The 14,848-nt window shown below is 41.6% G+C and overlaps 1 protein-coding gene across 2 annotated transcripts; it reads left to right on the top strand.

The window, feature by feature from the left end:
* The first annotated feature begins 893 nt into the window (after positions 1-893).
* cnot10 (CCR4-NOT transcription complex, subunit 10) lies at positions 894-14,632 on the top strand. 2 transcript variants are annotated; one of them, XM_029452176.1, is made up of 19 exons: positions 894-1,143; positions 2,582-2,673; positions 4,542-4,703; positions 4,845-4,995; positions 5,663-5,799; positions 6,242-6,325; positions 6,399-6,482; positions 6,886-7,003; positions 7,198-7,347; positions 7,678-7,880; positions 8,263-8,384; positions 10,717-10,896; positions 11,361-11,441; positions 11,539-11,652; positions 11,736-11,866; positions 11,951-11,983; positions 12,174-12,298; positions 12,893-12,968; positions 14,253-14,632. In XM_029452176.1, the coding sequence occupies exons 1-19, from the start codon at positions 1,128-1,130 to the stop codon at positions 14,393-14,395; spliced, it is 2,202 nt and encodes a 733-aa protein (XP_029308036.1). In that variant the 5' UTR covers positions 894-1,127; the 3' UTR covers positions 14,396-14,632. The 2 variants fall into 2 exon arrangements, with proteins under 2 accessions (XP_029308036.1, XP_029308035.1); XM_029452175.1 differs by having other exon boundaries at positions 895-1,143; positions 12,171-12,298.
* Positions 14,633-14,848: the final 216 nt, after the last annotated feature.

Below are 14,848 nucleotides of genomic sequence, written 5' to 3'. Positions count from 1 at the left end.
TTAGCTGTTGGTTGCTCCTCAATGCCCATCTCTGATGCAGCAAACACCCTGGCAATAAGCTCGAGTTTTGTTCCTGAAACCTTTAAATTCCGCTTGCGGCAAAATACTTTCAAAGCTTCGACTTTCCACATCTGAACCTCATCATAAGAAAGGAGTTCAGAACTCATTGTAGAGTAGTAGGTTTGTTTACAACACGCTTGAAGAATAAGCTAAATACAATGTAAACACGTAGAGAAGAAATCCAATATGGCGGCCCTATGAGTTGGTGCTCACTTTTCTAGGCTTGCCACACCAGCATGCATTGCGATTCCACCGGAAGCCCGAAACTCCGATTCCGTCTATTGGCGCTCTTTAAAGAGCCTCTTGGTTATTGGATCAGCTGGAAAATGCATCGTCACAAAGCTGAAAACATGCGTGGTTCTCACAGGACAGCAACAAAGCTACTCACAGATGATGATCTTATAGAATATGATGCATTGCTGTAGATTAAACTAGCCAACAGAATATAAAGGAGTTAAAAGTCCAGGGGCTGATCATCAGATAGACGACCACTAAATCAAAAATAATTATTTCTTAGAAAAGCTAGATTTATGTTTTTAGTTAGCCTATTTAAATACCCAAGCCTCATATAACAACAACACAACAAAATAAATACTGTGATTTGTATTATGTTGAATTGACACCATTGTTGTACAAGTGGGTTGACTTTCTGCTGGAGAGCTTGCTTTTTGACTGAAACAGACCCCTCTTTAATATATATTGCTTTATTATCATACGAAGGGCATGTGCAATAATCGGACAGCAAAGAATATATTAAGAAATAATACATTAAAAATGTGTTAAAGAAGAGGCATTCACATGACCCAAAATGCTCTTTGATATTCTGCTGACACGTCCATGGCAACAGGGGACGCTGTTTCGTCGTAACGCGTTTGTTACAAACTGTGACCAAACGGCGAAGAAGAATCTGTTTAGAGCGGACCCTAACCATCTTCTGTGTGAAACACTGGATATTAAATATTCACGTACCATTTTAACGTTTCATCCGCCAGTCAACGGAATTAAATTTAATCTTAGCTAACCCAACACATATAGGGTTTCTAACTGTCCTCGAAAGGGCCACAGCAATGGCAGAACATACAGGTGAGTGTATTAGCTAATGCTAGCTGCGTAGCTAGCTATGGTCAATTTAAACTAATGCACTTCTAATGCAATTGTATAACTGGTAATGCACTTTTGAAAGGAATCACCCTTGTAACGCTCAGTTTATGCTGTGTTCTGTACCCTAATTACGCTAACTCTCTACAGCGCCGTTCCCAGTTAACGTTAACGTTAGCCTAGCTGGAATGCATGTTGCCTGCAGACACGTTCCCGCAGAACTTCATTCAGAAATGTCGCATTGAAGTTTCTTTCTTACTGGCAAAACATTAACGACCTAAACATGCATTCAGACCCCTAGCGTTAACATCGCGAGTGTCTTTTTGTTAACCGAGTAACGTTAAAAGGAATATGTGGCTTAATCCCACAACAGTTAGCAGGTTAACTCAAAACTATGCTAACAGCTAGCGTTATCAGGGTGAACCAAGTCTCCGGCTGAGGTGTTTACCTTACTCAAATTGATGAATGCATTCTGAATTAAAGATGGGCGTAAAGATGTTTTAAAGGTGATGTGATATCAGAATGAACGGTTTAGGTCTGATGCCATAAAATGTCAGATTTTTTAATGAGGTTCTCAAATTATTCGCCAACTGTCATGTTACGTACATAGCGTTACACTTAGTGGTTAGTGTATTACCTACACCGATACATCTGTGCCTTAATGCAAATATCTAATCAGCAAATCATCTGGAAACAATTCAATGCATAAAAGCATGTGGACATGTGGTTGTTCAGACCAAACATCAGATGGAGAGGAAACGTGATCTAAGTAACTTTGAGCATGGTCTAGTTGTAGGTGGTTTAAATATCTGCTGACCTTGATTTCACTACAACAGAGTTCACAGAGAATGATGTGAGCAACAGCAAACTTCTCGTCTTGTTAATATGAGGGATCAGAGGAAACTGGCCAAACTGGTTCAAGCTGACAGAAAGGCGACAGTAACTCTAATAACCAGGTGAGACAACAGTGCTATACAGAAGACCATCTCTGAATGCACAACAAGATCTTTGAAGTGGATGGACAACAGCAGGCTCCACTCAGCTAAGAACAGGAAGCAGGGGTTACATTGGCAGGTTCACCTAAACTGGTCTAATCTTGATTTCTGCTACCACATGCAGATGGTAGGACCAGAATTTGGCAATAGCTACCACAGTATAAGCAGTATGGCAACATTCCCACCCAACTCTTGTCAGTGAAATATGATTGCATAGTTTAAATGCCAGACCATGTCCATGCCTTATGGCTACAGTCTACCCATCTGCTAGGGTCTATTTTCCAGCAGGATAAAGCTCCATGTCACAAGTCACACGTCAGGTTCCACCAACATGACAATGTGTTCAGTGAGCTCCAATTTCATGTTTAGCCTTGGTTGGAGACTGATGTAAGTTTGACTTATTTTCCCCTCTTTTACATTTTGATCAGAACAAAACGAAGCAAAGCATGACGGCTCATCATCCCCTGGAATGACGGACCAAGAGAAAGAAATGGCAGCCAGTGCATATGAAGCGTTTTCGGTAAATCACCTCCTTCCTTTCCTAACAAACTTAGAAAGTCAGTCCACATATTTTGGCTATTCTCTGCGATCACACCGTGACATTTATCAAAACTGTGACCGTGTTGACTCTTCAGCTCCTGCTGTACTTGCAACACTTAAAGACAGTTGAGCAATAAGCATCGCTTAAGCTTTATGGAGCAAGGGTCACACCAGTCTCCATTTAAAAATGCTACACTTTTATGTCTTCATGGAAATGGTATACGCCTTGTAAATAAGCTTACTGCTTCTCTGAGTGATAAAATCAGTATAATACGTCCACCAAGAGTAGAGACCCGAGTTAATCCTAAAGATATCTTATAGCATATATATGTAAATGGTTTGGATAATGCGGAGTTTACACATAAACACACGTCAAATCTGAAGTAGCAGTTTACAAAACATTCCAGTAGTGACTTCTCATTTTTAGTCGGCGCTAAGCTTCACTGTCATCGGTTAAAGTGGCAAATTTCGCCGGCGGCAGGTCAAATACAAAATATTTTGTGATCACACGGCTTATTGTTCTAAGTGATAACTTTTAAGTTGTTTGGAGTGCCTGCTAAAAACACTTACTAGAGCACAAAATGAGAATGAATCCACTGAAAATAGTACACAACAAATTCACTATTTCCTCTTGGACTTGGGCTTGGAGCTGAGAGCCACAGAGTAAGTAAGTCAAAGAGTATTAAGAGATAGACTAAAACAAACAACAATAAAAAAAACATATTTTCATGGGATTTATTAATAGTAAGACAAATGTAGAATAATATTACTGATCCTTTATTAAAAGCAATTTATAGCAGATAACGATATCGTTTCCAAGTATTATTGTTGGTGCAGCTATCGGAACTCTTTCTACCAACAACACAGGACACACTGCGTTTGTTTCCAAACAAGCTGCGCAACAGAGATTGTGATAACATGTTTCCTGTCCATAGATGTTCATATGAACAAGAAGGTCGATCTACTTGTTAATTTCATCATTAGCAACATGGCTACTTCTAGCAGCCTAGCTAACGTTACTGTCCAAAACAGGAAACAACCGTAAGAATCCCAAAGAACTAGAAACCCTGATCTCAGTGCTATGATAAAAGCAAATTAAAACACCCTGTAGTATTAATAATTAGGCAGATTGTAATACTTACATCTAGCTTAGTAAAAATAATGTTTTTATCACCCTCCCTCTTCACCTTTTTGGCCTCCTCCATCAACAGGGCTCTTTTGCTGGGTAGCGTTTCCATAGTTTACTCCGGTTGGTCTGCTGCCTGGAGATAGCTACTGTAAGATATTTTGTTGAGTTGCCTCTTAGTGACCCAAAGGCAGACATAATTGCATTGTAATGCCAATGGTGAGATTATTCCACAGCCATTATTCCTGTGCAATCAACATACACTTCACGATGAGAAGCTAAATGCTATCTATTGCCACTTTTTAAAGAAGTTGCATTAGCTGACATTCCTTCATTGCAGTCAATATGTTGTGTGTGTGTGTGAGACTCATCTTGTCACACAAACTCATTATTGTGTCCTTGGCGAACATGAAGTCGGACAGGTATGGCGCTACTCACAGATTAGTTTCAGAATAAAGCATGGCAGTAGTTTTATGTAAACACTTAAATCACATGAACATGTCCATGCTGTCCATTTCATAAAATCAGCGATAAAACTTTTCACTAATTGCTCACAAAATGTGGCTAAATTTGCAAGTATTACAGGGCTCCTGCATGCAAGGGTCGCAGGTATGGAGCTTGCTTTGATAAGTGATACGTTTAAAAAAAAAAAATCTATTATGTTGCAAATCGCAGATTGCATGTTGAATATTTGGTAAAAGGCGCCTCTGTATTCTTCACAGACTGGGAAGTACGACGAGGCTCTGAAACACCTTGAAGCCCTGCAGGAGCTCAACAAAGAGGACTACAAGATTGCCATGAATAAAGCTGTTGTAGAGTTTTACAAAAGCAGTCAAACTACCACAGGGACTCTGAAGCAGACCCTAATGGCAATGAAGAACCAGGTAACTGCTGAAATGTGGGTCATATTTTTGTCATGCTTTCAGTTCATGTTGAATCTGTTTTCAGTGAAAGTTCTAAACAAACATCGCTTTGCTACTTCCTGATTTGTCGGATTTCATCCCACATCTATCTTTCTCTTTCAGGTTCACACATCAGCAGAGGACATTGATGGGTTGGATGATGTTGAAAATAGTTGGCTGTACTATAATCAAGCCATCATACACTATCATATGCGACAGTACTCTGAAGCCATTGCCATAGGAGAAAGGCTCTACCAGTTTCTGGAACCATTTGGTATGTTGTGGTGCTATACTTGGGTTTTACTAGAGTATACTGCTGTAAATATTTACATCATCAACTGGTTGATCATCCAACAGTTGATCCATTGCTGCTTTGATTGGCATTTTAATTCTGTAGGCCTAATCAAGGACAAAAATACAAAATATTTTGTGATCATAGACTTTTTAAACATAGCTTATCGTTGTAAGTGATAACCTTTTAAGGTTTGTTTGGGGGGAATGAGCATTTTGAGGACAGGACTCCCTGATGGCACGTGACGAGCATTTGTCACTACTTTGGACATCTCATTAAGTAAAGGATTAACAATTAATATTTCAGCTCTTTTCATATCAACCCCCAGTCTTTAAAAATCAACATGTTAATAAACATGTAAATTTGAGAAAAAGCTGAGGAGACTTGCCATAAGTATATGAAAATGCTGATATGCTGATGATATCATAACATGGATGTGCAAGCCAAAGTTCCCATAACCTAATAAAGGTTTCAAGTCTCCCAAAAGAACGGCTTCATTTAATGTGCAGGTCTCAGCCATGGAATTGTTGCCTGTTCTAAAAGTAATAGGGTTAATAGGCCCGTAAGTTGTTAATGTGACAGTGATATATTGATATTTTCTAAGGAACCATGTTTTGGCACAGAGTCATTGTGTTATTTGTCCTAGCAGAGAAGTTTGCTCAGGCTGTGTGCTTCCTGCTGGTGGATCTGTACCTGCTCACCTTCCAGCCGGAGAAGGCCCTCCATCTGCTGGCTGTGCTGGACAAACTCTCCGTACAAGGAGGCAACAAGAATGGCAAAGGAGAGGTACCCCACCTTCTGTACTACAGTACCACAAAAAGAAAAGGACAGAAAAAGAAGTGATCACACAGTAACCATTGATACTTGTTTAAGATATGTTAAGATTTCTGCCTCCACCCCAATATAATGGAGGTGAATGGAATTTAGTTAGCGGTGGTCACAGCATTGGAAGATGACATTTAAAAATTCTGCAGCAGAAACACAGAATAACCCACAGACCTTACTGTCATTTGACAACTGTTGTCAGAACACACTTAAAAAGTAGAGTGTTTTATTCCGTTATCTAACTAAACAAACTTAATATGTGAGCTGGGCCACTTGAATAGCTTCAACTGTGAAGACTTGTATTTACTTATGTAGTTGTGTCTGAGGTCACTAACTGCATAAGTCACATCAAGCAGATATAAAAGCATGGAGTATATTCTTTGAGTGCTGTGCTTGATTCCAGAGCAACAGTTCAAACAAAGATGGAGCAAACCAGAAGGCAGAATTCACAGCCATGATTGAGGCAGCCAAGTCAAAGATGCACCAGGCAAGAGCTCAGAGATTTACACATCCACTGCTTCTGTTTCAGTGACTGTGACTGACTGTTGTTTCCTTTACAGTACAAAGTGAGAGCCTACATTCAGATGAAATCCTCCAAGGCCTGTAAAAGGGAGATCAAGTCAGTGATGAACACAGCAGGCAATGTGAGTCTACATCAGTACGTTGTTCAAAAAGTGAGGGGAGTGGGTATGCATGTGATGTCATACTGTTTGGATGGTGGAAATAACATGTCGATACCATGCGTTCACATGGAACAAACATTTATAAGACTTGTGGTATTGATGGCGCCGATTTTAAAAACAACAACTTTTCATATACCGCAAATGAATGAACACAAGAACGGTTAAGTGATCCTTTGTAAAGCATTGTTGTGCACCAAAAGTGATGTCAAAGCTCTTACCTGGGCTTTCACACTCAAAGTGCATGTTGAACATTGCGTAGAGCGAGCCGTTATTTTCAGCTGCATTCAGCTGTTGTTCAACCAGTGTGAGCTTTGTCCGAAGTTCGTCAGTGTGTCTCTGACGTGTTTCCTGTCTCCTCCATCAGTCTGCACCCTCACTCTTCCTCAAGAGTAATTTTGAGTACCTGAGAGGAAACTACCGGAAAGCAGTGAAGCTGTTGAATAGCTCCAACATCGCAGAGCATCCTGGACCCATCAAGACGGGTGACAACTTCTCTACTCTTCTCTGGCCTGCTGTCACAAAGCCACAGATGTAGTTTTGGTTCAGACTGTTAATGTATCATTATTGGCTAAATGGTGTTCCAAACGTCATCTTTACTTGAGATGTAACTGGTCGTAGCTGTCACATTTGATGATTATTTATGTGTTTTGCATGTGTTCTGATTTGTCTCATTCAGGTGAATGCGTTCGATGTATGTTCTGGAACAATCTGGGCTGCATTCACTTTGCAATGGGGAAACATAACCTAGGCATTTTCTACTTCAAGAAGGCGCTGCAAGAGAACGACCACACTTGCGCACAGCTAGGAGACGGCAGCAGCGGGCAATGTGAGGCACAGTCTTGTGGTATCTCTCCATGCTGATAGTTTTGTTTGATTTGTCCAGGTTCCTATAGTTTGTGATATTTAGCAGCAGTGTTATTCACCGTCCGCATTTTCATTAGAACTACTTTCTACTAAATATATAGTCCCCATGAAAACTGTTGACGGTGAGATCTGTGGATTACCCATAGTTACAGGGACATTGTTTCCACTGTTTGTTTTTAATGCTGTGAGCACCATTCACCTCCTTTTGTATTTTACAATCTGGACAAATAACATGAAACAATCTGCATGAAATGGAATCCCCATGGTAACAAGTTGCTCTTTTCTTCTCCAGCTAAGAAGTTCACAGGTATCCCCATGTGTGCTCTACTAGCCAACAAGCGCTATGAGCTGCTATATAACTGTGGAATCCAGCTGCTGCACATCGGCAGGCCTCTGGCAGCGTTCGAGTGTCTGATGGAGGCCGTGCAGGTTTACCACTCCAACCCCAGACTCTGGCTGCGACTGGCAGAGTGCTGCATCTCTGCTAACAAGGGGGTAGGACTTTAGTTTAGCTCTGTTTTATGTTGAATTTCCTTTTCTTTTCTTTTTGTCATATTACATATTGTTTTTACATTGTAACTGTCAGTGTCAGCTAAATGAACTTTAATGTATTGTAGTGTTAGTATCTGTTGTTAAAGACAACATTCCACTACAATTGAATTTTTTAGAAGTGGGTTATGTCATGGATCAAGGAACAATAAAGATATGTTTCACTTAAAGTACAATATTATCCAATAACGATCAGTAATTATTCAGAAACTATCATGGGTACAATACCAGTTGCAGCAACTGCAATAATTGTACATGTATTTCCAAATTACCTTTTAATTCATGGTACAGTTGTTTAAAGGTGAACAATGGCTGTTTTTGTTTCCAGGGCACGGAGCAGGAGAGCAAAGGTTTACCTTGTAAAAAAGGTATAGTTCAGTCTATTGTCGGGCAAGGCTATCATCGCAAGATCGTCCTGGCATCGCAGTCTACCCAGAACACTATCTACAGGTGAGTGTCCATGCTCCAGCAGACGGCTACAGTTACTGTCCAGCAGAGGGTAGCAGTGCGGACACAGTGGCTGTGTCTCAATTCATGGGCTGCAGCCTGCGCAGGACGTAGCCTTCGCGGTCTTTGCAGGCCAGGACCTCCGTATACCGCAAAGGCTGAAACCGAAGGCTGAAATGAGACGGTCCAGTCTACGGGGGACTTCCTGGTACGTCACCAGTTGTTCACGCCCCTACATTTTGCCGCTCCCGTCTCCTAGCAACTCTCTGAAGTTATCAAGCGCAGTTGACGGCTTACTTTGACATTTTCCCAGAGAACGGAACCAGAGATAATACTTTTATTTTTTTATTTTCAATCATTATTGAAGATATGCTTTATCACCAGCGATAATGTATTTTAGACAGTGGAGGGGCATCTCATACACACTCTGGAGACCCCCCCCCCCCCCACATGATGCATCAGGAGACACCAGGGGCTTTATTGTGGCAGCCCATCCAGTCCAGCAGCAAAATGTATCTATATACTTAAATGTTATATTGTTTTATAATACTTTTGTTTATTATAATCATTCAATCATTTTCTTTGTTCGATCATTCATTTCCATTCATTGATAGGTAGTTTTATAAATTAAATAATCCCTTTTCTAAATTAATAAATCATATGTACAAAATAAATCCTTCTTGAACCTTGAAATCAATTAGATTTTCATTACTTTTCATTTATAGTTCATGTAAATTAAATGCACAATATATTCATCATTATATATATTATTTATTTAAATTAATTTACATTTCATTTGTCAACAAGTTTCTCCAGTAGAAAAGAATGTCCATCCTCTCCTGTCTTCTGCCTCTGTCTCCTTCTCCCTAAAACAAAACACAATGTTAGAGCAAGTTTATTACATCACTAAACAAAAGAGATTAAGTTGCAAAATAAGTACACATATTATAAATAATAAAATATGTATAATCAATCCGAACGATTGCACTGGACTGTTTAAGTGATATTCAACTGTCAGAAAACCAAGCCGGTAATATGAAGTATACATTATCTATACAGTCGCCACAATCTATGTAAAATATAAATCAACATTTAAAACTCTTAGGTTTGAAAGTTATGGTCTTAAAAGTTCTACTTTAAAAGGCTAACTTAGATCGGATGCCGGCAGCCAAGCAGCCGCTCCTAACAGCTGCTGAGCAGCTAGCTTAACTAGCATCGGCACTAACGTCTCGTAACTTAACCATAATTTTAGCGAAAATGTTATGTTTTAAGGTCCTTTGATTTTATAACATTTGTATCGTTAGCTATTCGAGCGAGTTGAAACCCAATACTTACATTTAAAAGTATATCCATTTGCCGCTACTGCTGGGTCGAGGGGCGCCATTTTTCGTCAGTTTTTTTTCTGGGTGCGCAATGAATCTTGGGATACCTGAGGCCATGAAGGATACATCAGATGTGTCCTCCAAATCCGGGAAAAGAAGACTGCATTTGAAGGAGTCGCCGAAATGGGACACCCCTGTCGCGGGCGCTGTGATGTAATCGGTCTACAAATACAGCCTGCGCAGGCTGCAGCCCATGAATTGAGACACAGCCAGTGACTGCTGTAAAGACTGCAGCTCATCTGTGTTTTCTTCTTAAAGGAACAGTTCAACAGAACTGGGTGTCAATTAGATTAGTTTAGCACAGTGGTTTTCAACCTTTCTGTGGCCAAGGCACACCAAAGATCAAGCCAAAATGCAAAGGCACCCCTGTATTCATATCTGGGCAAAATATACTCTATGACAGTGTTCTCAAACAGGTTTGTGCGACGGTGCTGGTGCGTAGTTTACTCCTCTCCTCTCCTCCGCTCTGTAGGTGTGTGAGGGAGGAGGGAATGTGAATGCGCAAGGCAAGAAAAAAACAAAAAACGTGAATTTCAGGGAGCGCGGGGTTCCGTCGGCGCTCCGGTACAAGTGCTGTCCGAGAAACGTGATTAAAAAATAAAATAAAAAAAAGTTTAAACCACATTTTTAAAAGTTGGATAATTTCCCACAGCACACCTGGCGATCTCTCACGGCACTTGAAAATCACTGGTTTACCATATACACATTTCCCTGTAAGATTGATATCTTATTGGTAGTTATCTCCCTTTTTATGAGCTGGAAGAATGATCATATGTTACATGCCGCAGACTGGAAACACAAAACACCTGGCCCCACGACACGTAACATCATCTCTTTCTAGATTCCAAACTGCGCCGAGCTTTCAATTTGAATTCATTCATATTAATTATTACAGCATGTGTAAATCCTTCCCCTGTGTGTGTGTGTGTGTGTGTGTGTGTTTGTGTGCGCAGTGAGGGCCAGTCCGCAGCTATCCCAGTAGCCAGTATGGAGTTTGCAGCCATCTGCCTGAGGAACGCTCTGCTGCTACTGCCTGAACATCAGCAGCAGGACACCAAGACAGAAAATGCCTCTAAGAGCTCCAGCCAGTCAGGAAGCACTGAGAGCGGCAGCGAGAACAGTGACGCCTGCAGGTCAGACACGCACATTACCTGCAGCCGTTTGTCATTCTTTTTGTAGGTCACTTGATGAGTGACATTCGAATGAGTTGGCCATCCCGGTCAGTGGAGAGTCGTTTTCGCCTTCTGCCGGTCTGTAGCTTTGTTGTCCCCAATGTCTGCTGCTGGACCTTGTTCTTATGAACCTCCGTCTTTGAAATGTTAAGGATGGAAGCAACCTGACGCTCACCGTATCCCTCTGCCAGTAAAGCCAGAATTTAACCTTTCTTTTCAACTCTTTTGGTATGGTCAATAGTTATTGTTTGATTCCAGATACCTTTTCAGGTATGAGGTGTGCTTGTGTTGAATTAAACAGAAACTGGAATGGAATGGCTACCAGATATGTAAAACATAACATAATAATATTGTGATGTTAACTTTGTCACAGTGCAGCATTTGAGTCAGTGCTTCAGAGGTGTGACTGTGATGATGTGTTGCAGTGGAAAGGGTCAGGAGGCTGATAAGTTCCTGTCTGCTGCACCATCGTCTCCTCTCAGAAAGCAGGAGGTAGAAAACCTCAGGTAAAGACTCTGCTCACCTCACTTCAGCTGACACATCAGCCAGGATTCAGAGCGTAGAGGCTGCACAGTAATCTCTCTTGTCTTGTTTGATGTGCAGGTGCTCCATCCTGGCCTGCAGTGCCTATGTGGCGTTAGCACTGGGAGACAACCTGATGGCTCTAAACCATGCTGAAAAACTGCTCCGTCAAACCAAGGTGTCTGGATCCCTCAAGTAAGTGTCTGCTACTGCAGCCACGTCATCAGTTAAAGCAGTGATGTGTCTTCCTGTCTCTTAGCCTTCTGCTCTTTGATCAGGTTCCTGGGTCACCTCTATGCTGCTGAAGCCCTCATCTCATTGGACAGGATCTCTGACGCCATTGCTCACCTCAACCCAGAGAATGTGAGCGACGTGTCGATGGGAGTGCTGAGCAGCGAGCAGGACCAAGGTCTGTGGCTTTTAAACTTTCCTCTACAAAACACACCACCATTTGGGCTTTTCCCTTGATGCTTGGCTTTGTTTTTCTCAACAGGGTCCGACAAAGGAGACGAGCCTGTCGAGTCCTGTGAGTTCATGCAGCATCTTTACAAAATCTCATCTATAGGATATTTAAACAGGAATATTAAAATTATATAATAAAACAAAGTAACAGTAAGTAAAACAAAAGAATAAGTAATAACTATTGTGTGCGTGTGGTTGTGTGTCTGTGTGGTTGTGTTTGTCTGTGTCGTTGTGTGTGGTTGTGTGCACAGCAGGGAAGCAGACTCCCCTTTGTTACCCCAGTAGTGTGACATCAGCTCGGGCGATGATGCTCTTCAACCTGGGCAGCGCCTACTGTTTGAGGAGCGAGTATGACAAGGCCCGCAAGTGCCTGCATCAGGTAACCATGACAACAGCTGCATTATTCATACATTACATATTCCTTAGATGCAGCATTTTAAGCTTGTGTTCAGAGCAAAGTGTAGATAATAACTTGTGACCTTTGTCAGGGACACAATTAAAACACATTACCAATAACATTTAGTTAGTGTGAAGCAACAAAAAAAAGCCTCCAGTCATAAAATGAGGCACCCACACCTCGTCCATACACAGAGGCACTCCTCTGTGTATGGTGCTGCATGTTGTTACTGCTGCAACAGTGGCAGCTCATGGATCTGATTTATACTTCTTCTCAATTTATAAGTCAGTCAACTGTGAACACAGACATGATGCACAGAGTTTTCGAATGAGTGTGTAGCAATGTGCTTATTCTGCCATTTTCCTCATAAGCTTCTAGATGCAGAAGATGCAGCCACGGAAGCTTTGTGTGAACTGAACTGAAGTGTTTTATTTGTTTTATGTCTGTATGAAGACGAAACAGCTTCTCTTATGCATGAAAGTGTATTCTAGGAAAAAGTAGTTAGACTAAACAATCTCTCTTGTTCAAATCATTTTATAGTAAAATAATAATTCACCCAGTTTTTTTCTTCATCAGGCTGCATCTATGGTGAACACTAAGGAGATTCCACCTGAAGCCATCCTGCTGGGAGTCTACTTAGAGCTGCAGAACGGTCAGACACACACACACACACACACACACACACACACACACACACACACACACACTCTGTAGAGCCACTTCTTAAGCTTTTGAGGAGACTTCCCTCATGTTGTGAGAGAAAATCATCAGAGCAGCTGTGTCTAAAGGGTATTTTACATATTATAGTGAGTATACATTATAACCAGGGGTGCACATAACATTTAGAGTGAGAGTTACTCAGAGAAACTCTGAGTAACTCGGTTACTGCTCGGTTTTTGTGATGTCCTCAGATCCATCAAAAAGCAGCCCCCAAAATTCAGCAGACTGCAACTTGAGTCTCGTCTCCCCATTTTGCGCAATGGTCTGCATTATCCGTGTCCCCCATTCACGTGAGTGATATGCGCCTCCTAGCCGCTTAAAGGAATATCCTCAGCATAGGAAGTATTACATAGAAGTACATGGGACATGTATGTTTAGCTTTATGAAAGGCGAGGAGAAAAATATTACACAGGGCTTGCCGTTGTTCTTCATTCAGCTTGTATCGCTAGCAAGTGGGTGGCTGGATAGTTCTTCTTTGCTAGCTTGTTTATTAGCGATAGCTTGTTCCACATTAACGTGCTCCTTGATCTTTTCATGTTTTTCAAACAGGGTGGTTGAAATTCTTCGAGCCTGTATAAAATGCTGCCGTTTTGTCTGCTGTGACGCGAGCGGCATATTTTGCACCACATTTCGGTGAACTCATCATTAGCATCCAGCCACGGCAACGTCTTGGAGCCACTTTTCAGAAACGATCTTTTCTTCTGCTCCGGCTTGGTTTGCTGTTATTTTGCATGTGGTAGCTGCTTCATGTCTTTTTGTTTTTTGGACATGTCTACTAGTCTACTCCATTGACTGTTGACAAGGAACACGTGTAGACAAAACGTGTGTTTTGATGACCTGTCAGGTACGCAAAGGCGCGTAGTGACACAAGTGACGTTACGCAAACCAGATTTTTGCCGCGCATGCGTACCAGTTATGTGCACCCCTGATTATAACACTGACTTTCAGCATCTATAATTTAAAAAAACATTTTGTATCTGCATTTAGAACAGCACATGGTCAGAAAGTTGTTTACTTATTCTTTAAATCCTATAACTTTTTATTTTAACTCTCATTTTGTAAAGTTTAACAAAGTTGTTGGACAGAAGTACGTCTGAGGAGTTTGGTCAGGTATCATGATGACAAACTGCTCTTTGGCTGGTCACACTGATGTGGTCTACGAGCAGTATTTATTTAGTTTAGTGTGTGAGTGTTTAAATGTGTGCTGTATCTTTAGGGAACACCCAGCTGGCCCTGCAGATCATCAAACGGAACCAGCTGCTGCCCTCGGCAGTCCAGAGGGTCTCCCCAGACTCCCGCAAGAAACCCGTCCAGCCCATCCAGCTGCCCTCATCCTTCACACAAGTTCAGCGCAAATGAGCCTCCACAGCCACCTCTGACCCCCCCCCACTCCACACACAGTACCCCCCCTGAGGAGCCTTGATATTTATAAAGCTGCTTCCCCTCAGCACCAGGAGCTGTTTGAAATGCAGGAGATGCTGCAGACTGATGAGTAGTCAACATTCAGCTGCAGCTCTATCTGTGGACTGTTTATTTCCATTTAAATGAGGAATCTGTGTGTTGTCTGAACAATGAAAATAAATTTTATTTACTGTACGACGTGTGTGACTCTTGAATACTACAGCAGGGGCGTAGCTAGGTTTTCAAGTTTGGGTGGACTTAGCCCAGAGGTGAGTTGAAGCAGTGTGCACCTGCATGGTAGTACAGTTACCATTAAAGGAACTCAGATAGCATGATGATGGAGAAGTAAGTCTGGGAGTTTTGCACTGAGCAAAGCCACTACACACACAGTGTTTTGTGCTGGTCGTCAAC

Source organism: Cottoperca gobio, chromosome 16, assembly GCF_900634415.1.
Source record: "Cottoperca gobio chromosome 16, fCotGob3.1, whole genome shotgun sequence".
Classification (NCBI taxonomy): domain Eukaryota; kingdom Metazoa; phylum Chordata; class Actinopteri; order Perciformes; family Bovichtidae; genus Cottoperca; species Cottoperca gobio.
Note: the sequence above shows the minus strand (reverse complement) of the source record. Positions and strands in the feature narration are given on the sequence as shown.

Coding starts and splice junctions, on each gene's coding strand:
- cnot10 (XM_029452175.1), top strand. Junction 4,996..5,662: donor CCAGTTTCTGGAACCATTTG/GTATGTTGTGGT, acceptor TTGTCCTAGCAG/AGAAGTTTGCTCAGGCTGTG. Junction 7,348..7,677: donor AGACGGCAGCAGCGGGCAAT/GTGAGGCACAGT, acceptor TTTCTTCTCCAG/CTAAGAAGTTCACAGGTATC.